At 41.0% G+C, this 24,181-nt stretch overlaps 1 protein-coding gene across 1 annotated transcript in view; it reads right to left on the reverse strand.

The window, feature by feature from the left end:
- LHFPL2 (LHFPL tetraspan subfamily member 2) overlaps positions 1 to 24,175 on the reverse strand; it is a 40,306-nt gene extending 16,131 nt beyond the window's left edge. The window contains exon 1 of the mRNA XM_027863478.1: positions 23,660 to 24,175. Coding sequence (XP_027719279.1) covers positions 23,660 to 24,089 — 430 coding nt within the window. The 5' untranslated portion in view covers positions 24,090 to 24,175. The remainder of the gene's footprint in view (positions 1 to 23,659) is intronic.
- Positions 24,176 to 24,181: the final 6 nt, after the last annotated feature.

Below are 24,181 nucleotides of genomic sequence, written 5' to 3' on the forward strand. Positions count from 1 at the left end.
CATATTGTTGATGGCTTTCTTGAGGAGTTTGGCCGCAAAAGCCAGAAGAGATAAAGGACAATAGTTAGCAGGGATGAATGAATCAAGGGAGGGGTTTTGAGGAGAGTGGAGATATGGGCATGTTTGTAGGCAGTAGGGAAGGAGCCAATATACAAGGAGAGATTGAAGATAAGTGGCATAATAGGAATGACAGGGGACAATGTGTTGGGAGGAGATAGGATGCAATTGGATCACTTGTGCAGGTGGAGGGGTGAGCCTTGGTAAGGAGTAAGGTCACCTCTTCATGGGAGGAGATAATGGCAGAAGGTGCATGAGTAACATGAGATGAAGAGGGAAGAAAAGGGAGCTTATAGTGGATGACCTCAATTTTTTTTCTGTAAAGTATAAGGCAAAGTTCTTATCCGAGAGTTTGTGGGGAGAAGGAGTCATGGGAGATTTGAGGAGGGATGAGAAGGTTTGGCAGAGCTGCTACAGAAACAAAGATAATAATTTGATAAGGAAAGTATAGTAAAATTGCATAGTAGGGCCCAGTTGAGTTTGTATAATATAAATTTGTAGTAGACCCAGTCAGAATGGTTGTGTGATTTTTGCCACTTTCAGTATTATGTGTGTAGGAGTAAAGGTAGTAGAGAGTGGGAGTTATCCAAGGCTAAGCCTTGGCAGGGTGCACTTGGTGAAACGTAAGGGCAATATGAAAAGGTAGATTAGTGACTAGAGATGGGAGAGAGGTGTAATGAAGAAGAATTCAAAGATGACTCCCTGATTTCATGCCTGCCTCACTGGGAGAAAAGCAGTACCATTAGCAAAAATAAGGAAGTCAAAAGGAGGAATAGATTTTGAGAGAAAGGTGAGTTCATTTGAGACTTTTGATAATTTTTAGATTGGGGCTAAAAATATTGGCACATGGATTTTCACTTAAGTTAATGATTTCTTGAGGAAGTAAAAGACAATAAGGGGAAAATGCAATAGGACTCCTTTCCCTTGAGGCTTGCTTGGTGCTTCAGAATCTAGACTGATAGGGTAGCCAGGTGACACAGTGGATAGAGCACTGGCCCTGGAGTCTGCAGGACTTGAGTTCAAATTCAGCCTCAGACTCTTACTAGCTATGTGACCCTGGCCAAGTCACTTAACCTGGACTACAAAAGGGGAAGAGAGAGAGGGAGAGAGAGAGAGAGAATAAGAGAGAGAATCTCAACTGAGATAGCACTAGGGAATTCCCTGTTGTCCAGCCTGGTCACCTCTAACCTACAGGCCACTGAACACACTGAATCACATCAGAGGTAAAATTGAGTTCAGTCCTGCTCCAAAGGCTGAGCCATAATTGACTTAGTCTCCTTACATCCATTAAGACATAGATGACTGGTGGCCAAGTCAGACCTCCTAGAGCTGCATCAGACGTGAGTAACCACCATCCGCCCTCATTCCAGGCTTAATCCACATTTCTGCAGCTGTTGTAGAATGAGATCTGTCTCTTGTGCATGGAGAAATGGACGGGCATTTGCCTTGCTACATCTTCCTCAACGTGTGTCTTGTGAATGGATGACCTTCACAAAACCCATCAGATTCCATGGAAACATTTGGTTTCACCAAATGTTTACCCCAGTTGGGAGACGGGACGCAGAGTAACACCAGCCAGCAACCGGAGTGAAGCCTCCCCACCACCACGGAAAGAAACCACCAATGAGTCCAGGGCGCTAGCCTTTTATGCAGTTTGTTTTGGCAAAATGATTACGATGAGGAAAGTGCCGATGGTCAACCTGACATCATGGCTCCAGCTTCCATTTTTTTTTCTTCCCTGAATCTGAATCATGCCCCACAGCTCATTTTTTCCCAACAGAAATGGCCTCTTGTCAGCACCAGGAGGGTCTGTCTTTTGACAAAAGGTTCACTCTCTTAAGTTGTTTCAGCATTCTTTGAGAAAGAAAATAGGAGGAAAAAAAAAAGGAATTCAGAGCAAACTGACTAGAGACCTTAGACACCAGACAATAGGGTTATAGGCCAAAGAGCAGACCTGTTAAAATGCACTTTGATAGATGCTATAGTGAACTTGTTCAATTGGTGACCCTGCCCGAGGGCAAAACCCTCCCTCTGTGGGTCGGGTCAACATGAAGATGAAACACTAAAGGCATGATATCCACCACCACCTCTTTTCTATTGCCACCCCCCACACTTTGTAATGTCTTTTTAATAACTTAGCTTTCTCGTCCCTGATTCTGGTCCTTAATTCTGTTGCTTTCCCCCTCCCTTACTGCACAATGTATCCTATGGACTCCACTGGAGAAGACCAGAGGCTTTTGTTAGGTTCGGGGTTTCCTATCCCTCGGTGTCAGGGAACCTAACCAGGGGACGCTGCTCAGTCACTAGCAGAGTCGGGGGGCATTCCTCCTCTTCCTCCTCCTGAGATTCAATGGCCCAAGCACTGAGCAAAGATCTGAGGGCCTCCAACTCTGCAGCCCCTAAATACTCTGACCGCTAAGCTGCCAAAAATTTATTTTCATAGGTCATATTTCTCTCTAAGAGAGAAGAGTCATGTTAAGACAAATAAACATTTTAAATCTGGGGGGGTGGGTGGGGAATTCATCAAATCAGAAAATGTTAGCACCATCTAGTCCTTCATTTATTCTTTCCTTGAACAGCAATTTATCAAGTGTTTAGAAGAGGTAATGTCCTTTCTTGACACTGGAGAGAAAGGGAGAAAGATAAAAGATCTAGAATATAAAAGAAACAATGAAAGGAGAAGGCACTTCTAGACCTCCAACTATATTACAAAGCAGCACTCACAAAAACCATTTGGTCCTGGTTAAAAAATAAAATCGATAAATGGAACAGACTAGATTAGGGAGATACAAACCCAAATAAGACTTTGGTCTCCAATTGCAAGAAGCTAGAATATACTAAGGATGGTTAGGAATGTACACGAATAAATAGAAAGCCAATTAGGTCATGCTACGGGAATAAGAGCACAAGGAGATCAGATCAGGGAAGGATCACACTGGGAGGTGAGCGGTCCTTAACATTTTTGTGTATCATGGACCTTTGGCCGTCTGGTGAAGTCTTTCACCCCCTTCTCAGAATAACATTTTTAAATGTATAAAATAAAACATAGGATTAAAAAGGAAACTAATTTATATTGAGATAGTTGTCAAAATATTGTAATATAAGTTCATGGATTGTAGTTTAAGAACTGCTAAGTTAGGGGGGTGGAGAAGACTTCACGGAGGAGTTTATCTTTGGACTCTCATATTATGTTTTTGTTGTTGACTCATTTCAGTCATGTCCAACTCTTCATGACCTCATTTGGGGTTTTCCTGGTAAAGATAGAGAAGTTCCTTCTCCAGCTCATTTTTTACAGATGACGAAACTGAGGCAAACAGGTTAAGTGTCTTGCCGAAATAGTGAGCCACTGAAAAATGTTTAGGAGAGGGGTGGCATGGTGAGATATTTTTTAAGAATAAAACATAAGAGACAATTCTCAAGAACTCATGATGAAAAATGCTGTCTACCTCCAGAGAAAAAACTGATGGAGTCTGAATGCAGATCAAAGCATACCTTTAAAAACTTCAAAAAATTTTCTCGAGTTTTTTTTTTTTTTTAGGAGGGGCTCTGTATTTTCTTTTGCAACATGGCTAATATGGAAATTATTTTAAAAAGTGACTTGTCCAGGGTCACACAGCTAGTGTGTCTGAGGCTGTATTTAAACTCATGAAGAAGAGTCTTCCTCACCCCAAGGCCAACACTATATCTATCCCCTGCACTGCCTAGCTGGCTCTCACGTTATACAGATGAGAAAACAAAGATCCAAAGTGGTTAAGGAACTTGTGGTCCCATGGTTAATTTGAGGTGACTCTAGAGCACAGACCTTTTGGCCTCCATTCCTGGGATCCTTCTAGCATAGCATACTAAAGGCTTTCCAAGCTCTACCAGCAGTTTTGTGCAGTGGACATTTAACATAATTCATTCCCTCAATATTTAACATTCTCTGAAAACAACTAACTTGGAGATGGGAGATTTCATCCATGCAAGTCATAAGGAAGTTGATTCAGCCTCTGAATTAATTCAAGTAGAAGAACACTGCATACTCCGTGGTCTGCTGCCCACCAATGAGTCAATTAGCCACAGTCCTGTCTAAGTTAGACAAAGTCCGGAGGGTGTTTCACAACTCTTTTTGGTGGGGAGGTGTTGGCCTTTGCTGAAGGCAGCATGGAGTGGACTGCATGCTCTCCCAAGTTAGCGACTTCTGCTTTTGTCTGATGCCAGTGCTGGAAGGTAGCAGATGGCATTCATAAGACCAGTGTTGAGGCCCTTTAAGAAGTACAAAACGATTTTTTTATTGACTGGGGAATGGCTGGACAAGTTGTGGTAAATGATTGTGATAGAATACTACTGTGCTATAAAATACGAAGAGCTCAATGATTTTATAAAAATGTGGAAAGACTTGCATGAAATAATGAAGAGCAAAATGAGCAGAACCAAGAAACATTGTATATGATAACAGCAATATTGTTTTAAGAATGACTTTGAGTGAATAAGTTATTTTGACTATTAAAAAAACACAAATTAACCATAAAGGACCTATAAAGGAAGACGTTATCTTCATCCAGAGAAAGATCTGACAAATACATGTATAGAATAATTTTATGAATATATACACCTATTTTTGTCTAATGATAGCCATCTCTAGGAAAGTGGGGGGAGAGAAGGAAAAAATAGGAGAATAAAAAAGAAATTTATATGAAAATTCTATTGTATATTTGAAAGGAACAGCAAGTTGTGCATAGTAGATTTGCTGTTCCATGTACAATCATCTTTTTTTATTGTACTATTGTTATGGAAATGCTTGCTTTATTCCATAAATATGTATTAATGTAAGAAAATAGAAGGCTGGGGGAAGGGCTAGGTTGCACAGCCTGGTAGCCTGGCTTGTAAGGCCCTATGTCACCTATTATCCTTAAAGCAGAGGCTTTAACAAGCCCCTGGACACTTATACTGGATGAGATGCTCAGTCTTTTGTAGGTCACCCATGACTTGAACAGAAGCATTGTTCAATCATACTGAGCTGAGGCAGCTGTGTGTTGTCCTGGCTTACTGCATAGTGAACAAACAAGTCAAGTCTCCAGACATCCTAATATAGCAAAATGGGTCCCTAATGGACATCTGCATAGTCCCTTCCTTTCCATCTCTTGGCACTTTCAGATTAAATCTCAAACACTGAGTGACTACACATACTGCACAGACAGCAGTTTGCTAGTGAAACTTTCTGGGGATGACAGTCAAATACTGATAACAGCTCCATGTATATAGCACTATCAGGTTTGTGAAGCACTTTACATATATTACCCTCATTTGATCTAAAACCCTCTGAAGAAAGTGCTTTTACTACCTCCACTCTACAGATGGATAAACTGAGATTCAGGTCATTCAGTGACTTGCTGGGGTCTCACAGTTTGCAGGTAAGTGCTAAGACTTTATCCTCATTTTAAAGAAGAATAAATTGAGTCTCAGCATTAAAGTGATTGCCCAAGGTTGGGTAGCTAGTAGGTGTCAGAGGGGAGATCTGACTTGACTCCAGTTCTGTGTTCCAGTTTCCTATTATCATGCTGCCTCTTTCCATGATGAACCCTCATTTGCTTCATTAAATTAAATGAAAGAACTCTATCACTAGTCATCATAATAATTAGCTTTCATCAGCTCATAATCAAGGTGCTTTTTAGTATTTTGACAAATATGAGATATCATAATATCTGTAAAATAATAATGAGAAAGGGTCAAAGAATATGAACAGGAAGTTTTCAGAAGAAATCCAAATTATCAATAGTCATATGAAACAATGCTCTAAGTCACTAGGAATTAGAGAAATGCTGCCCAAACGTGTGGTTATAATGAGACTAGGCTAGAGAGGGGATGGTTCAGTGAAACCCATCCCCACTTCAAGAAAACCTATTGAAATCTATCCATTCTCCATTGTCTGGATGTGTGTTTGAAGTGGCACCTATGTTTATGAAGGGTGGTCTCTTTCTTTAGCCAGTACAGGAAGTACTTTCATATTATCAATGGATTGTTTCAGACCAGTTTGAACAGAAGAAGGAGCAGAATGTAGCAACGTTCAATTCTTAGAAACATGTAAGCTCCTTCAGGTTTCATATACTTTTCATTTTGTCTTTGTATTCTCAACATCTAGCATGCTACCTTGCCCATAGCAAGTACTTTATAAAACGTGTGTTGAATTGACTATTAGTCAATTAGGCTGCTAGGTGGCACAGTGGACAGAGTGCAGGAGCTGGAGTCAGGAAGACTCATCTTCGTAAGTTCAAATCTGGCCTCAGACACCTACTAGCTGGATGCCCCTGGGGAAATCACTTAACCTTATTGGCCTCAGTTTTCTCATCTGTAAAATGAGATGGAGAAGGAAATGGCAAACCACTCCAGTATCTTTGCCAAGAAAACCCCAAATAGGGGCAGCTAGGTGGCACAATGGATAGAGCACTGGCCCTGGAGTCAGGAGGACCTGAGTTCAAATCCTGCCTCAGACACATAACACTTACTAGCTGTGTGACCCTGGGCAAGTCACTTAACCCCAATTGCCTCACCAAAAAAAAGAAAGAAAATAGGGTCATGAAGAGTTGGACATGACTGAAACAGCTGAAGAACAACTGGAAAGGACCTTCAAGAGATCATTTGGTCCCATGCTCTCATTTTCCAGATGAAAAATGGAGGTCCAGAGAAGCTAAGTGATATATACAACTTTACTCAATCAGTTTGCAGCAGAATGGGACTCCAGGTCCCCTGACTTCTGGTCTAATGTCCTTTCTACTACACTGGTTTACCTCTCACTCCAAAACAACTTGGATTAATGCCAATGCTATTCCTGTGAGATATATTTTCTCTCTGAGGCCAACTTCTTTGTGACATCTGGCACCCTTCTGTCCTTCCTGTCTCTGGTCAACCATCCTGCCCCACTTCCCATTTACTAGCTGGTGTTCAGATAATGCCAACAAATTTAAATAACAGTCAAAATAAAACAGTAAGAGAGATGAATCTGTTGGGAAAAATTTATAAAGCAAACAGGAAGGAGATTTTAATTCTTGATGTTTGGAACTGTCCATACTCAAGTCTAATGGATGTTACTGAGGGTGGAAGACAGGTTCTCCAGTCTCACTCTTTAGATAACACATGATGTCCAAACCAAAGCATCAAGAAAACATCCTCCAGTTCCTGAGTTCTCTTCTAGTTTTAATCACAATAGTTCTCTCTGTTTTTGCTTTCATAGCTGTTTAGCTAGGGAGGGAGAGCTGTTTAGGAAGGGAGAGACAGAGAGAAACCACCAGTTATATAAAGATTTCCATCTCCTCCCCAATCTTATCATCACTACTATCCTCTGGCTGTTTATTTTTTTGAACTTAAGAGTTTTTATTTTAAGATTCTAGAATAGACTTGTCATGCAATACATAACAAAACAACCCTTCATGCATCTAGGCTTTCTCCAAATTCACTTTTGTTCTAATTTGCTTTCCTCATCATTCTTGTCTTGTTCTTGCACTGGAGGACGTTGGTTTAATCCAAGCTCTTCCACCAGTTATGCTACTTCCAACCAATCTTTTCTTCTTTTTAAGCCTCAGTTTCCTCATTTGTAGTACTAACCAATAAAATGGGGATAATAATACAAGCACTAACTCTGTCACTGGGTTGTTCAAGTCAGTCAATCAATAAGCATTTATTAAGAGTCAAAAGTGTGTCAGGCACTGCCTCTGCCTTTAAGGAGCCTACTACATTCTAATATGGAAGACAACATTTACATAGGCAAGTATATAGAAAACATATAAAAAATAAATATAAGGTGAGGCAGTGGATTGAGCACTGGTTCTGGAGTCAGGAAGACCTGAGTTCAAATCCAGCCTGAAATACTGTGTGACCCTGGGTAAGTCACTTAACCCTGATTACCTCCCCCTAACATAAATAAGTAAATTTAAGGTAAAAAAAAAATTTGGGTGGGTGGGGGAGAGCTAGCATCCAGGAAAGGTTTCACAAAGAAGGTGTCACTTGAGCAGAGTTTTAAGGGAAATGGAATTTTAAGAGGTAGAGGTGAGGGAGCAGAGGGGAATTTTAGGCCATTCTAGGCATTAGGGAGCAACCCATGCAGATGTACAATAAGATGGACTATGGGGCACGAGAAAGTGCAAGAAGGGCATTTTGTCTGTATCCTACAAATTGGAAAGGGAATTATAAGTCGACCAGAACAACTCAAACCTCACGTTGCTGGCTTGGCTCTTGTCCTATAAATATAGTCCCAATTTCTCCTATCCAGGGCTTCCCTGTTCCTGTGCTTTGGTAGTGAAACTCAATGTAATCAACTCTTCCTGCCCTGGATGACAGACTAGATGAGAGGCCCAGTGTCATGATTAACTTGTACTGTGGAAAACTGGAAAGAAAAGCAGGTAGAAGCTGGGGAGGGGAATCAAAAGAGAAAAAACAAGCTAAAGAATCCCTAGAAATGAAGATGGTGCTGATGTTAACAAACCTCAGGTGATCATGGTATCCTCTCCTTGGAGGTATCCAGATCCCAGGCACCAATGGCATTCTCAGCACAATGTTTACCAGCACTATCATCTGAAACAAATGAACTCAACCAAAGCGACTTGGAGAAAGGACTGATGGGTGTCTGAATGACCATCACTTCTAGGGTCCAATAGTTAGGGAGTTCAAAGAGCTTCTAAAAACAGGCTAGGAGATACGAACCACTAGGCCAGAGGAAAAACTCTCAAGTTGACCAGATCTGTTTTTTGTCCTTTGTTTTGTTCTTTTTTGTTAGGTTGCAATTGGGTTCATGTCTAGGGATAATGTAAAAGATAAATCCACCCATGGGAATAGCACTGAAAATGAGGCTCCCCTCAAAGTCATCAGATTTTCCACAGAGAAATAAATTTTTTTTTTCAGGACAAGCCATCAATAGCCCACTGGACAAAATCTAGCCTCCAAAGAACGACCTCTCAAACAGCACCCTATGTATGGCATTACATCACCCCACAAGTGTGCCAAGAGAACTCCTTTCTATCAAAAGACTCAGAATTCTACTTCTTCCAGAAAGAACTGAGGCAAAATGGTGTTCTCAACTTATGGAACCAAAGAGAATATAAATAATAAAATAATAAATATATACACACACATAAACAATAAAAAATAATAAAAAAGTTTTATCATCATAATCACACAAATACCTCACATTTATAAGGGTTTATAATTAACAAAGTATCTCCCTCTCAAACAATACATGGTTACATTGTACTCTTAGCCATTCTAGGCTTACTACTGCTTGTATAAAGCATGTGTGTGTTAATCTAAGAGTGCAGCTGGGTCTGGAGTCAGGAAAAATCATCTTCTTAAGTTCAAATCCAGCCTTACTAGCTGTATGACCCTGGACAAGTCACTTCATCCTGTTTGCCTCAGTTTCCTCCTCTGTAAAATGAGCTGGAGAAGGAAATGGCAAACCAACCAGTATCTTTGTAAAGAAAACCTAAAATAGAGTCACGAAGAGTCACACATGACTAAAACTACTAAACAACAACCAATGTTACCTAAGAAATTGATTTGATAACAATATAATCTATGAAAGTCAGTGTGATATAACTGATAGAAGTCTGGATTTCAGAGTCAGGATAATCTGGGTTCAAGTCTTTCCTCTTATACAGACTGGCTGTGTGACTTTAGGGAAGTCACTTAACCTCTTGGTATCCTGGGGCAACCCTCTAAGGATAAATTGCAGAGCACATGGCAGTCTTCACTGGTAAAGGCAGCCAGGTGGCAGAGTTGATAGAGTGCCAAGGCTAGAGTCAGGAAGACTTGAATTCAAACTTAGCCTTAGACACTTAACTATCTGTGTGACCTAGGGCAAGCCACTTAGCCTCTGCCTCAATTTCCTCATCTGTAAAATGGGGATACTAATAGCACCTAACTTCCAGGGTTATTGTGAGGACTAAAGGAGATAACATTTATGAAGCACTTAGGACAGCACCTGGCCCACAGTAAACACTATATAAATGCTTATTTCCTTCCCTTCCCACACCAAAGTAATCAAAGATCCAGCTCCAGGAAGGGGAAAAAGATTGTCTAGCGTGTATTTGTCCATATCCACGTAAGCTATTTCAGATTGCAGACTCCTAGAATGAAAAGACCATTTCTATGTAATTGGATTTTTCCTTCTTGTATGCCCTACTCTTCTGGTCATAACACGTGTTGTGTTCTGCTCTGGCCACCACATTTTAGAAAGGAAATCAATAAGCTTGTCCAGAGGAAGATGGCCAGGTTGAAGAGGAGACAGGAAACCATGTGATATGACAATTAGTTGAAGGAACCAGGCATATTTCTCCCAAAGAAGACATAACATGGGGGAATTTTGATAGTCAAGGTCAAGTATGATAAAGCATATCATGCAGATGAGGTGCTAGTTTGGCCCCACGGGACAAGACCAGGAATGATGGATGGAAGTTGCCCGGAGAAGGAGATTTAGGTTCAATGTAAATAAGAAGTTATTAGCAATGAGAGCCATACCAATGGGGAATGAGCTGGCTTAGAAGCTAGGGAGTCAGCTAATCACTGGAACCCTCAAGTGGAGCGAGCTGTAGAAGGGATTCTTGTTCGGGTATAGGTTGGACTAGCTGTTTCCTAAGGTCTCTTCCAATCCTGAGATCCTGTGCTTCCGCTTGTGATGTTGCAGCTTTAAAAAAAGTCAGAAAACACTAGGAATCATAGGAATAAAGGGAGCTTTACTTAACATGCTAAGTAGTATTTATCTAAAACCAAGAGCAAGCATTATCTTTAACAGGAATAAACTAGAGATCTTTCCAGCAAGATCAAGGGTGAAGCAAGGATGACCATTATCATCATTGCTAGTCAATATTATACTAGAAGTCCTAGCTATGGCAATAAGACAAGAAAAAGAAATGGAATAAGCAGAGGCAATAAGGAAACAAAACTATCACTTTTTGTAGATGATAAGGTGGTTTACTTAGGGAACCCTAGAGACTCAACTGAAAAACTAGTCAAAACAATGAATAACTTGAGCAAAGTTGAAGGATATAAAATAAACCCACATAAATCATCAGCATATTAATTATTATATATTATTAACAAAACCCAGTGGGAATTCCATCTAAAGTTACTATATACAGTATAAAATACACTTCATACAAATAAATATAGATTTAAATAACTGAAGAAATATTAATCGTTCATGGGTAGGCTGAGCTAATAGAATAAAAATGACAATGCTACCCAAATTGATTTACTTACTTAATACCATACAATCAAACTACCATAAAAGACTATTACTATGCCACATCTATTTCACCCACATGTATTTATATAGGTTAAATAGATGTGTATGAATAGTATTAATTACTGCTTAGGAGACTATGGGTCAGGTGATTTCCCTGAAGAATACCAGATGGATCAGGCAGGATAACTGGTCCAAGGAATGGTATAAGGGCAAAAAAGAGGAAGCTGTAGAAGTTGAGGGTAGGAGGGGGCAGGAGAGGTATGAGAAGCCCTGTGAGTGGACAGGGAATAATGATCTGTCATCAAGTAAATAAGTGGTCAGGGAGAGTGACTAGACCAGTGATTGTGCCTAAGTGAAATGGAGCAGAAAATGTGTACTTCATTTAGAAACTTCAGCATCTGTTAGAATCATTAATTGAGTAGCAAATCAGAAATGGATACCAAGAAAAAGCTGGCTAAATGAATGAGTTCTAACCCTATTCTAAGCAACTCATTCATTCATTCATTAGGAGGAAATTGGGAAATTACACCATGTAGTGGTTCCATCCTAGTTCTGGGGTCAGAAGAATTTGTATGCTCAGATCTTAGGTTTGCCACTAACTGTGCAGTTATGTGACTGACCTTGGGCAAATCACTTTAGCAGGTGAGTAGGTGTGTGTGGAGCTCACCATATAGAGGATTTAACATACAAACCAGGGGTCACACTGGTCATTTATTGATTTGGGGGATTCTGAAATGTTTTGCTCAATTTTGAGCTAAAACATATTTTACATTGATGGTCTGAAAAGCCTACTGAAGGATAAAATCAATTGATGGTCTGAAAAGCCTACTGAAGGATAAAATCAATTAGAAAGTGGATAAGGGTGCCAGAGAGGCAGGAGGAAAAAGGATGTTTAGGAAGGGGCAGGAGGAAGAAGAAAGGATTTGGCTGGGCTTTGGGGAGGTCACTCATTTCTAAAGTATTCTGATTATGGTACAGCTACAACCAACTGATGTGTTCTTCTCTGTACTAATCTCATTGAAGCATTTGGGCTCCATGCCCCATCTGAGCACACCTGGGCCCCACCTGGAAGGCTTCCACTCCCCGCGCTGATTATTTTTATCTGCCCTGTAATTATTTGTGGGGCCCTATTAGTACAAAATCCTTGCATATGGTCCTCTTTTCTTTCTTTCTCTTTCTTTCTTTCTTTCTTTCTCTCTTTCTCTCTTTCTCTCTTTCTCTCTTTCTTTCTTTCTTTCTTTCTTTCTTTCTTTCTTATTTAAAAATATACATCTGACAAGTAAGTAACCTCAGGACTCAAAAAGACTCAAATTGTGTTTTGCAAGACAGACAGAAAAAAGTATTCATGATGATACTTTTAAAGACTAGTTCTATGGGCCACAGTCATTTAGAAGGACCATAACACATTTCAGGTTTTCAATGTCAATAAATCCTTGAAATCAAAGCTTTCAGAGAGCCAGCGAATTTCTACACACAATGAACAAAAATCAATTGTTAGGGTTTCATGCACTGTCCTTGGGAAGTGTTAAGATCCAATATACAAGTGACATTTGATTTCTATGGAGGAGGCAACTCTCATGGGCTTGAAAGGGAATAAGGGTAGAAATAGTTAATGTAAATGGTTTTTCAAGCCTGCCTAGGTCATTTGCAGCAATGATTCATTTCTTACATGCAAATAATTTCACTGGTTGTTTCTAATGAATTCACTACAAAGTGTTGAAATTCATCCTGGCAAACTCACTTGGTGACTGAAGATTACACCCTTATCATTCTAATAGTCAAGCTGACACTTGACACAATTATTCCTTGGAGGGACAGGGGAAGGGAGGGCAGGGAGAGCATGCCAGACAATTAACTGTCTTAAAGTGGAAAGAACAATATGTGAGGTGGTGTCACAGAACCTGGGTTCAAATCCTGTTTCTGATGCTTATTACTCGGGTGACTTTGGGCAAGTCAAGAAATTTGAACCAGATGCCTCTTAGGTCCCTTTCAGCTCTAAATCTATGACATTCTCAATTCATATGAAACCAAGGAAAAGTATAAACCAATGTCCTGGTCAATTAAGTAGGCAAGGTTAAGAATCACCTTTGGACCATAGATTTAGAGCAAGGAGATCTCTTAGAAGTCGGGCCAACTCTCATAGATGAAGAAATGGAGCCCAGAGGGTAAAGCACATTAGGTAAGATCCCACACTGGTAGGATTTGAACCCAGAGTCTCTGGTTCCAGGTCAAAGACAGCTGCCTCACAGACAGAGATTCTGTTGTAGCAATAATCCAAATATGAGGATAATTTAAGAGCAAGTGCTAACCTAAACTGAATGTAGCCTATAATTCACTAAGAAATACTTCTTGCAATTTCTTCTAAATTTAGCCTATTCCGTTATTCACTTCATAAAGGAGTGCTCTCGTCTGCTGAAGTCTCTGAATTTAGATAATGCCAAATAATTCATGGTCCCAATCTGGTTCCAGTTTTTAAGATTTGGTCGGCATGTCTCTAGAGACCTCAACTGCTATAGTGAACTAACACTGCAGGCAAATCACCATGAAATATTTTGGATACAGAATTATTGCTTAGCTACAAAGTGAACTATTTACAGATGATTTGGATTCACAGACACCTACTCATACTGATTCATAAATTACATTTATATTGATTTTGTTTTCTTAATATACTTCAAATACATTTCATCTCTAGAGGAGTGACGCCAACTGCCATGGGAGGGCCTGGGAACACTGGAAAGAGTTTTGGCCCTAGAAACAGAGGACCTTGGTTCAAATCCTACCTCCAGAGGAATAGACGGATGAGAACAATTTGTTCCAAAAGCCACAAAGGCCACTGAAGTAGGTGCTGTGGAGCACTTAGAACTTGGTCAGATATCAAAGACACCAAAGTGATCCACTGAATCCCAGGCCTTTACCAATCTTCCTGACTTTTATCTTGCCACTAGACTTTGACGACTCAGGGAAGAGAGAGAGAGTAAGGTTGACAACTTTGTGCAACTCTGTCTCACGTAAATCCAATTCATGCACAAGTCAAGACATCACCCCATGATGTCATTGGTCCTTCTCGAAAACAAAGGACGAGAAACAACAACAACCTGGGATACTTAGTACTTTTGTGACCTTGGGCAAGTCACTTAGTTTCCTGCAACTGCAGAATGGCAAGGGGAGGAGGGGTCTTAGACTCCTTGGCTTCTGAGGTTCCTTCCAGCTAGAGATCAATGGTCCCATGTTCCAATGAGTGGGTTCCCCCTTACGGGGAGCCTTCAAAAAAGGGAGGGATGACAATATATGGAGGATGTAATTAGGAGGGGGCAGCTCTTGTAGAACGGGCTGGACTAGATGGGCTCTGAGATGCTTTCCAATTCTGTGACTCTGAGGTATATACTCTAAATGATTACTTACAGTGGTAACACTGCAGAAATTTCGATAAATAGTCAAAATAGCTTTATGAGCAGAGCTGTGTTATTCCCCAAGTAGGCAGTTCTTTTATTGTTTTAAATGATCTTGTAGCATTCAGGTATCAACCGCTGCTGCCTTAAGCTCTTAAAACGATATGTCCCGAAATGTTAGAGTAAATATTCACAGCCATGCTTGGGAGATTATTTGTTAATGGGATATGTACATAGATCACTCATGGACCAGTGATAATTTGATGCTTGTAATTAGGTGGTTACCATGACAATCTACCCTCCATGAATTATTTGCATATCAATTGCCATGTTTGAATTTTAAGATAGTATATAATTTACTTCTAGGCCTTCCAAATGATTCTTCAAAAATAGATCCCATGCTCAAATTAATGCCTGCCTGATCCATTCGCTTTAAGGCAGTAATTATTTATCTCATAATAAGGATGGGTTCCTATGTTTCTCTGCAACAGATGATGAATTTTCATTTCTTGAGGGCGTAGTTTGCAGAACGCTGACTCCCTATTATTACTGTACTAGAGCTGAGAAAATCAAGAAATTACCATCCTAATAGTTTCTGGTATAATACTCCATACGTGGTTGGTACTCAATAAAGATCTAATTTAATTCTAGTCTTGCTCTTTTATAATTTTGAAATTTTCATCCAAGTCCAATGTGAGTTACTGAAGGTTAGCATTTCGAATATTCTTGATTTCATTCTGATATACAACTGCTGATCTGCACTTCTAATGAATTAAAGTTATTGACTGTCAGCCTTAGCTAGTGGACAGTTTGGAAATTAAGGCATCTCTTCAGTGATCTGTTAAAAAGCAAGAATAATGACCTCTGCTCTTACTGCTAAATTCTCTATAGTTAATATTCTTAGTTGCTTTGGTCTCAAATCTTCCACAAAATCCTGCTTTAATGCTTCATCATGGTGAGCGGATGCCCCTGGGTTTGCAAAGAATGTACCAGTGAAGTTCAAGTTCCAGTAGGTTCTAACACACTTGGATGGCTTTTAGTCTCGCCCTGGCGGAAGACTAAGCCTGCCCTCTGATAAAAAAAAATCTGGCTGGGTACAGAAGAGCTCATCACGAGTCGGCTGGAACCTGGGTGATGGCAATCCATAAAACAAAGAAAACCAAAAAATGGCCCTTGGTCTTAGGCAACCCTTTTCCTTCTGTGGTGACATAGAAAGGTAGAGTAGTGGAAAAGAGGACAAAGATGACTAAAAATGATGTCATTTTTAAACCATGTATAAACATGAACTTAACAGCATTAACTTAACTCAACAAAGGATTGTAGATTGAGAATTGGAAGGCACCTAATAAATCATCTGATGCAACCTTCTCATCTTACAGATAAGGAAACCGAGGCCCAGGGAAATTAGGTGACTTGTCCAAAGTCATACAGTTATTAAGTGGTATCTATGAGAAAGCTTTGTCTAATGACCAAAGAATTAACCTCCAGTTTTGGGAATGGAACCGTAACTATATTGATATTCTTGTGATAAACGAAACCAAATGATCAAAAGATATAAGGAGATTGCAGTTAAAAGGAGGGATGGCTCACATGTACAAAAGAAAACAAGAAACATTTCATTGGGGTGTCTTGCAGCACACAAGGCAGCTAGGTGGAGCAGTGGATAGAGTGCTGGGTTTGGAGTCAGGAAGATCTGAGTTAAATCCTATCTCAGACACTTACTAGCTGTGTTACCCTGGGAAAGTCCCTTCACCCTGTTTGCTTCAGTTTCCTCATCTGTAGAATGAGCTGGAGAAGGAAATGGCAAACCACTCCAGTATCTTTGCCAAGAAAACCCCGAATTGGGTCACAAAGAGTCGGACAAGACAGAAACAACTGAACAACAACCAAAAGTCCCTTTCGGGTCTATGTTTATGATACTAAGTCACCTTCTTTGAGCTTCCTCACCTTTAAAATAAGGGGATTAGATTAGATGGTCTCTAAGGTCCTTTCCAACTTTAAAGCCATAAGCCTAAATCACTTATTCACCCTGAGCTTCCTCATCTATCAAATGGGGATAATAATTTTTACGCAAACCACCTCCCAGGGTTTTTGTGTAGGAAGTACTTTGTAAACTCTCCACTTTTCATCTGCTGCTTTTCCTGGTTTCAGCTCCACTGGAGCCTCTCCAGGACAAGTTCATTACTTCTAATCTTATCACCAGGCTAACTCAAACCTTGACTGACACCACCTCTCCTCTCGGGAGGGCTCCTCCCAATGCCTTCCTTTACAGAAGGCAGAAACTGGACTTAGCTCCCTCTGTTTTTGTATCTGCTGCTCTGTCTGGTTTCAACTCCACAGAACAAGATGTCCCCATAGGTTTCCTCTGGTGTCCCCCCCTGCCACTTTTCTGCCTCCTTTTACGAATTGTCTTTCCCCCACTCCTGCCCCATTAGATTGTAAACTCTTTGAGGGCAGGGGTCTGTCTTTCTTTTTATGAATTGTATCCTAGCACTTAGTATAATGCCTGGCACCTAGTAGGTGCATAATAAATGTTTATAGGATTGGATAAACTATAAAGTGCTCTGGCAAAGTGAGTTTTTAACGTTCCTGTTCAGAGAGTTGCACTATGGCCTCAGAGCTCCCTCACAGACATTCAGACCTCGAAAAGGGCAGATTATTGAAAGTCAGAGGGTGTCATGAACTACCTTCTCCTACCAAATGTTGTTTTAAAAAATAAAGTGAATTCTAAGGCTCCTTCTGTGATGGAATGTGAGAGTTTTAGGGAAATCAAAATGTCGTCTGTGACACAGCCTGCTCAGGAAAGCTCCTAGAATCATTTATGGCTACTGGATGTTCTTTCAGCCACATTTCTGGGTGGGGGCAGGGGGAGAACAGCCCCTGGAAATGACTGCTCTTTATCTAGGTTTGGCTGAGCATGCTCCCAAGTCTGGCTAAGAACTGCTGGATACCATTAATTTCTTAGTTATTTGTCCATTGTCTACTGAGTACATAAACTCTTTGAGGGCTGGGTCTGTTTCACTTTTGTCTTTGTATCTCTAATGCCTCTAATGGTGCCTGGCACATGGTAGGTGCTTAATCGATGCTTAATGAGTGACTGAGAGACTGCTGTGTTCAGGCCGTCAAAGCAAATGCTAGCGTCTGGATTAATTTAAGAACTAAGAGCTTCATCTGTATTATTTTTACTGAGGTTTGCTTGAATTAACCCGACTTTAGTATTTCCCCAAATTTCCATTTGGAGAAGCAGATTCTTTCATAACCAGTTTACATCCTTTAACCAAGCATCAGGATGCTTGATTATGACTTCTATTATTCTTTGGCCCAGCTTTTCTGGAGGATCAAGATTATACAGGCCTATAGTCTATTTTAATCATTAAACTCATACTTAGCAATTAAAAAAATTAACTCTTGTATGGTCCTAAAATCTGAAAAAGCTTTGCTTTTAAAAAGAAAAGAAAAGAAAAGAAAAGAACAGAAAAGAAAAGAAAAAAATATCATGCTTGCCAAGCTGGGAATGAATACAATCTGGAGTCTGTTTCTGAAAGATCCCTTGCTCTGGTAACAGCCCTTTCTCACACCAATTGTTTCCATGTCTTCCAGATCCAGGACTGACAAGGGGGGAAAAACCCCCAAAGAATACACGTCACATCTGTACTAAGTCATCAGCTAAACTTGTGCTGCTGTTAACCAGATGCAGACGAGTCACACAGCTGGCAGGGGAGAAAGAACCAGTAAATGTACTGAAGAAGCAAGTCTTCAGCGGTCAGAAGGCAGCTGGCTTCAGATACCGGCATGGGCAGATTTCACAGCAACAGGGCCAGGAACCTAAGCCAAAAGCTTTACTTGAAACTGGGTGGATCTATCTGCATTGCAGAGACATGGAGAAGCCATCCAGGCCTCCCTGCAATCTTGTTTCCACAAGAAAAGTAGTTTCCTGATCACTGAGTTCACTCTTTTGCACACTCCCTCCTCCCAGAGGCCCAACTGGGCTAGACAGACATAACGGGGATAGATTTCTCTCCAGTGTTTCAGAGCTGAGATGAAGTGGTCCCAAGAGAGGTGCTCTGACTGAACAGGAATTGCTTCCCGCCAATTTTAAAATTTGAATCATTCCTTTGGGGGAGGGGAGGGGGGAGGGACTGTGCAAGAAGAAAGAAAGACAAAAAAAAGAAAACCTTTTAGGAAAGTTGGAATTGATGGAGTATGGTTTTTATGTGGAAAAGACCCTCAGGTGGCCTGTCCCTCCCCTCTCACACTGTGCTAATCTGTCATTGCAACTAAGGCTGAAAACAACAGGTTCTCATCTGAAGCAAGAAAGCCACGTTCTTCCACAGGACTTTTCCCACCTCACCTCACTCGTGGTGTATCGTCCAACAATGCCCATATAAATAATGCTATAAGTAGAACTCTTATTTGACTGAAAAGGACCCAGTTACATCCTCTTGGAAGGTCTGAAGGAGCTGCTGGGCTGTCTGAATAAAGCACATTCTAAGTACAATTTGACAAACCATTCCATAAACCTCACTTACATGCTTACTACATACAAGGTACAGGCAAGCCTAGGGAGTATAAAGATGGATCATAGGCTATTACACCTGGAAGGAACTACAGGAATCATCTAGTCTTGCAACTGAGAAAACTGAGATCTAGAAAGGAGAAGTGGGTTTGATAAGCTGACACAGAAACATAAATGGCAGAGTCAGGACATGAACCCATATTTCCTCACTCCCAGTCTGGTTCTTCCTATTACATCGACCTTGGAAAAGGGACTGAATCCTTGCTTCCTATTGTTTAGGGGATGGAGAAGTGGAAAAAAAAATTAAAATAAGGGACAAGTTAAAATAACAGTGAATAGCTGTCTTAGACTGTAAGATCTCCTTGATGGCAGGGATGACTGTGTCCATGTAATCCTCTTTGTAGATACTTAATAAATGAGTTTTAATGAAAATTTAATTTTTAGATTCCTAAATTCATTTTTCCTCTCTGTAGTCTATAGAGAAGGAAAGGAGGGTGTTCTTCAAAAGACAGTGTGCATAAGGCCTCAGATAAGGGCTTCCTTCAAGTCCCAACTAAAAGCTCATCTTCTATAGGAAGCCTTTTCCAACCCTTCTTACTTCTAGTGCCTTCCTCTGTTCATTATTCCTATTTCCTATGCACATAAGAAATTATTTCCTATTTACCCAGTAAGTTTGTTTGTATGTATTTGTTTCTTGTTGTCTCCCCCATTATATTGTGAGCTCCTTGAGGTCAGGGATTGTCTTTGGCCTCTCTTTGTATCCCTAGCACTTAGCACAGTGCCTGGCATGTGCTTAATGACTGGCTGACTGTGTCAGTCTTTGAACCAAAGTGAATGACAATATCATTTAGCTGAAATGGCCATTAGCACTGAAGAATGTTAGACTTTGAGCTTCTCAGGTGATTTTAGCTCACCAAGCTAATACCTGGCATTGGTAGGCTGGTTCTTAAATAATTCATCTATATTGAATGGCATCCACCCAAGAGTCCTGACTGTAAAAACGAAATCATAGAAGTGTTGGCCCAAATATAACCTCTCACTCATAGCCAGAGAATTGGAGGATGGGGTCTCTGATTCCTACCCATAAGAATTCCCAGGTATGTAGAGTAACTTGCCCATCTCACTGGCATGGCTGGAAGATTGGTAGCGTTTGTAATAGAGAGTAAGATTATTAAAGATCTATGTAAACATATTCTATTGAGAGAAAGGTAAGTGGAGCATGCCTCTCTAATTGGGTAATGCAAGCCAGCCAAGAGGAAACTCATGAAGATAATTTATTTAGACTTCTAAGAAACCTCTGACAAGATTCTACAGTAAGAGCTGGGTTTGTTTTTGGAGGGGGAAAAGAAGGGGGAACACAAGAGGAAACCTGTGGCTAGGAAATGTTTTTATTGTGGGTAGAGAACTAGCTTAAAAACTGAAAACCAAGTAGGGATAAATGGATTTGTCTCCAGCTAGAAAAGTATGAGTAGAGGATTCCCCAGGAATGCTATTTAACATTTTAATAAATTATTTGGCAGAGGGGGTACTAAGTGAAATCTTCTAGGTTGTAGATGGCACTACACATTTCCAGGTAATGAAATGCCAGGCTGAGCAGGATATATTTGTAGGATGATCTCACAAAGCTGTAGAACTAAGTTGAAAAGGGGAAGATGAGCTTCCCAGACTCAGAATTTTAGAGCTAGAAAGGATATTAGCGGTAACCTAGTCTAATATTTTCACTTTATGGATGAGTAAATTGAGGCCCAGAAAGTTTAAGTGACTTTGCTCATAGAGTTAGTGGCAAAGACATAATTAGAACCTAGGTCTTCCTGATTATCAGTCCACTTTGCCTGCCATTGTGCCCTGGGGCCTCTTAGGAGTACCCACCTAATCTATGATATGTATGATAGAGAGTTGACTCTACTGAGATTTCTATTCTTCGTCAAGGAGGATGGAGAACCTGGGTTGTAGACCAGGGTATAAATGACCTCTCAGTACTGAGACGGTGACTCAGTATCTCACTGCTTCTCCCCATTCCCTCTGCCCACCTCATATCCCTAATGCCTCTGGAGGAGTAAAAGAGATTTGTCCTTTTAACCATTAGCTGGAGAGTTATTTTTTTGTGGGAATATCTCATGCCAGACTTTGGAAGGCAGGAAGATTAAGAACTTTCCATATTGGTCACTGACAACATAGTCTAGAAAAGAAAAGATCCAGAAGACATGGACTCCAGTCCTGACTGCCAATAACTCACTTTTGGACTTTAGGAAAGTCCCTCAATCTCTGAGGAACCCAAAGTTTGCTGTCCACATCAAAATGGAGATGATCATCCCTAACCTACCTATCTTCCAAGATTATGGTGGGGAATTGAAGGAGGGGATTCAATTAAGTTCAGTTCAGGAAACATTTACGAAGCACTTCCTGTATACACAAGATGATGGTAGATATGGAGGATGAAATAGGAAGAGTAAAATAAGGAAATAAAGATAAAAAGTGAGATAATGGATTCGTGTCTTTTGAAAGAAGTTCTTAGTTCCTGTCCTATCAAGCTACTTTTTTGAAAAACAAAAAATAATTCACTCTTCCTCAAGGAGAAGCATCAGCACAATGTACTAGATGGGGTCTGGGGCTGTGTATCAGTCATCTCATCTTTCTGTAAGTCAATTTCCTCATCTGTAGAATGTGAAAAATACACTACCTGCTTCATGCGGCCGTTGTGAGAAAAACACCTTGGAAACTGTACATATTAATACAGAAATATGAGCTCCTGTTGTTGTTTATCGTAACTGCTGTCATTGCCAAGCTCTGGAATGGGCCTTGCCTACCTTGAGGTACGGCAGGCTATAATGAATGAGTAGATCTAGACCAGAGGACCTTGACCTCTGCTCCCTGGAAGCTGGGTGAGGTAAATAGGCCAGGGCAGATCTCCAAGGTAAGCTACGGGAAAGGCAGGGCACCCTGGGGCGGGGTGTTTGGCCCGGAGCTTTCTCCTCCTTCAGGGAGCCCTCCAGGAAATTCTGGGGAGGGGGATTCTGAAGTCCCAGTGGCTAACAGGACGCTGGAGGTGGTGGGCAGGGACACTTCAGCCCCCTCAAGTCCCTGTGTGGCACCTGGGAAGTAGGAATAGGCAGTGCTATAGAAAAGCATGTTCTCTAAACAGAAAGGAAATGAAGGGAATATTTCTTTTCTTTATGCCTGCTCCTTGATCTCTTTCAAATCCTGGGCACAAGGTCCAGGGGTGGTTGTCATGGCTGGGTCAGGCCAGCACTCTGGAGCCTCCTCTGCAGCTTGCTTTAGTACATCCTATTGGCACGGTGAATTAACTAGGGTTGCCTAGGCTCTTCCTTGAGAGCCGTAGACAATACAGTTGATTGTAACTTGGGAGACTGGAAAATATCTTGGATACAACTATTAAAAACATTCTTTGTACTTTTCTCAAAAGCCAGACAAAATCCCATTTCTAAGATCTACCTACATGAGATGTCTTAATGTTCAACTCTTTTTCTTTAAAAAAAAAAAAAAAAAGAGTGTTGCCAAGAAAACAGAATATTATTTCTTCCAATCCACAGGAGTCTGAGTGGACAGCTTGTCCTTCCTTGGAACTGAAACCAAGTATTCTGAGTCCTAGATCCACAGAGTGAAGTCTGGGAAAGTCTGGTAATGAAGGGAGGTTTCTTATCCACTCCAGGCTTTCTCTCCTGTGATCACTGCAATGCTCCCCAGCTCTCCTTTTCCACTCATTTCTAACAAACCACCACGGGTGAGAATTCCCCTGAAATCCAATGAGTTATCTTTCACTTTCTGTACCAAACATTCTGTCAGGCTCCAGGAGATGGACAATTTAAAACGGAATACAATTAACATAGGACAGCTGAGGCTCATTCTTTTTTCCAGCTGAAATGATTTGGTGACTTGAGGATAGAGTTTGAGGAGATAAGGGAACACGGGGAGGAGAGTGGTAAGAATGAACTGAGTGACTCCTAATGAACTCCGAGCACTTAAGGTTTTTATTTAGAATAAAATCCTGTGGCTGAGCTTTGCTCTCGACATAATCTTTCACCATAGGATAAGCTGCCATGGAGCGCATGCTTTCAATTTAATGGGAAAAGCAATAAAAAAGGAGTGGTAACTCAAACAGAAAGCTAACAATTTCTAACCCCCCAGGACCAGCTAATGCCGAGGGTTTGACTAAAGCCAAAAGAGAACAAGAGAGACTGTCTTCATGTTAGCCGAAGACGACAGAAACAGGAAATACAGGAAACTTGGGCCAGCTCAGCTTGCTGGTTCATCTCTGTTGGACTTGTGCCCCTTAATTGAAAAGATAACTGAGGTCTAGAAAAGATCAGAAGTCTGACACACTGAGTTGCTGTTCAAAGTAGTTAGAGAATGAATGAATGAATGAATGAAAGTGCCATAATGAAGTCAGGTTTTTCCCCTCCTACTTCCTGCACACCTTTCCATCACCAGGCCCCATTCCCCTCTCGTTCGTTTTGCACCTACCTGCAATCCCTTGTAGCAGCCCACAGACATTAAAAATACTTTTCTTCATGATGCTCTGCACACACATGGTGAAGACAGATATGAATGCCACCGTACAGAGAATAAAGATCCCAACGGCTAGGAAAATAGCGGTGGCCTGCCAGAAGCCACTGGCGATCTCGTTGAAGTTCTCTGCGTAGGGCCCACAGAGGGTGTCCCGATTGGAATGGTGTATGTGGGAGATGCGGGTACATCGAGCGTAGATGCCCAAGGTTGGGTGGTAAGGCTGCTGGGAGCCCCCTGTCCTGTTGTCCGTGTCCGCATTGCTGGAGGATTTGGCGGTGCCAATTAGCCAGTCTGCACTCATGAAAGCGATGAGTTCTGCGAAAGCTACGACAATGCTCAGGAGAGTCCACAGCATTGAGCGACAGGTGACAATAACATGACACATATTGAGGTCCAAGGCAGTGGACAGTCAGAAATCCAAGGGGTGAACACACACACACACACACACACACACACACACACACACACACACACACA

This window comes from Vombatus ursinus, unplaced genomic scaffold, assembly GCF_900497805.2.
Source record: "Vombatus ursinus unplaced genomic scaffold, bare-nosed wombat genome assembly UNPS02014772.1, whole genome shotgun sequence".
NCBI lineage: Eukaryota > Metazoa > Chordata > Mammalia > Diprotodontia > Vombatidae > Vombatus > Vombatus ursinus.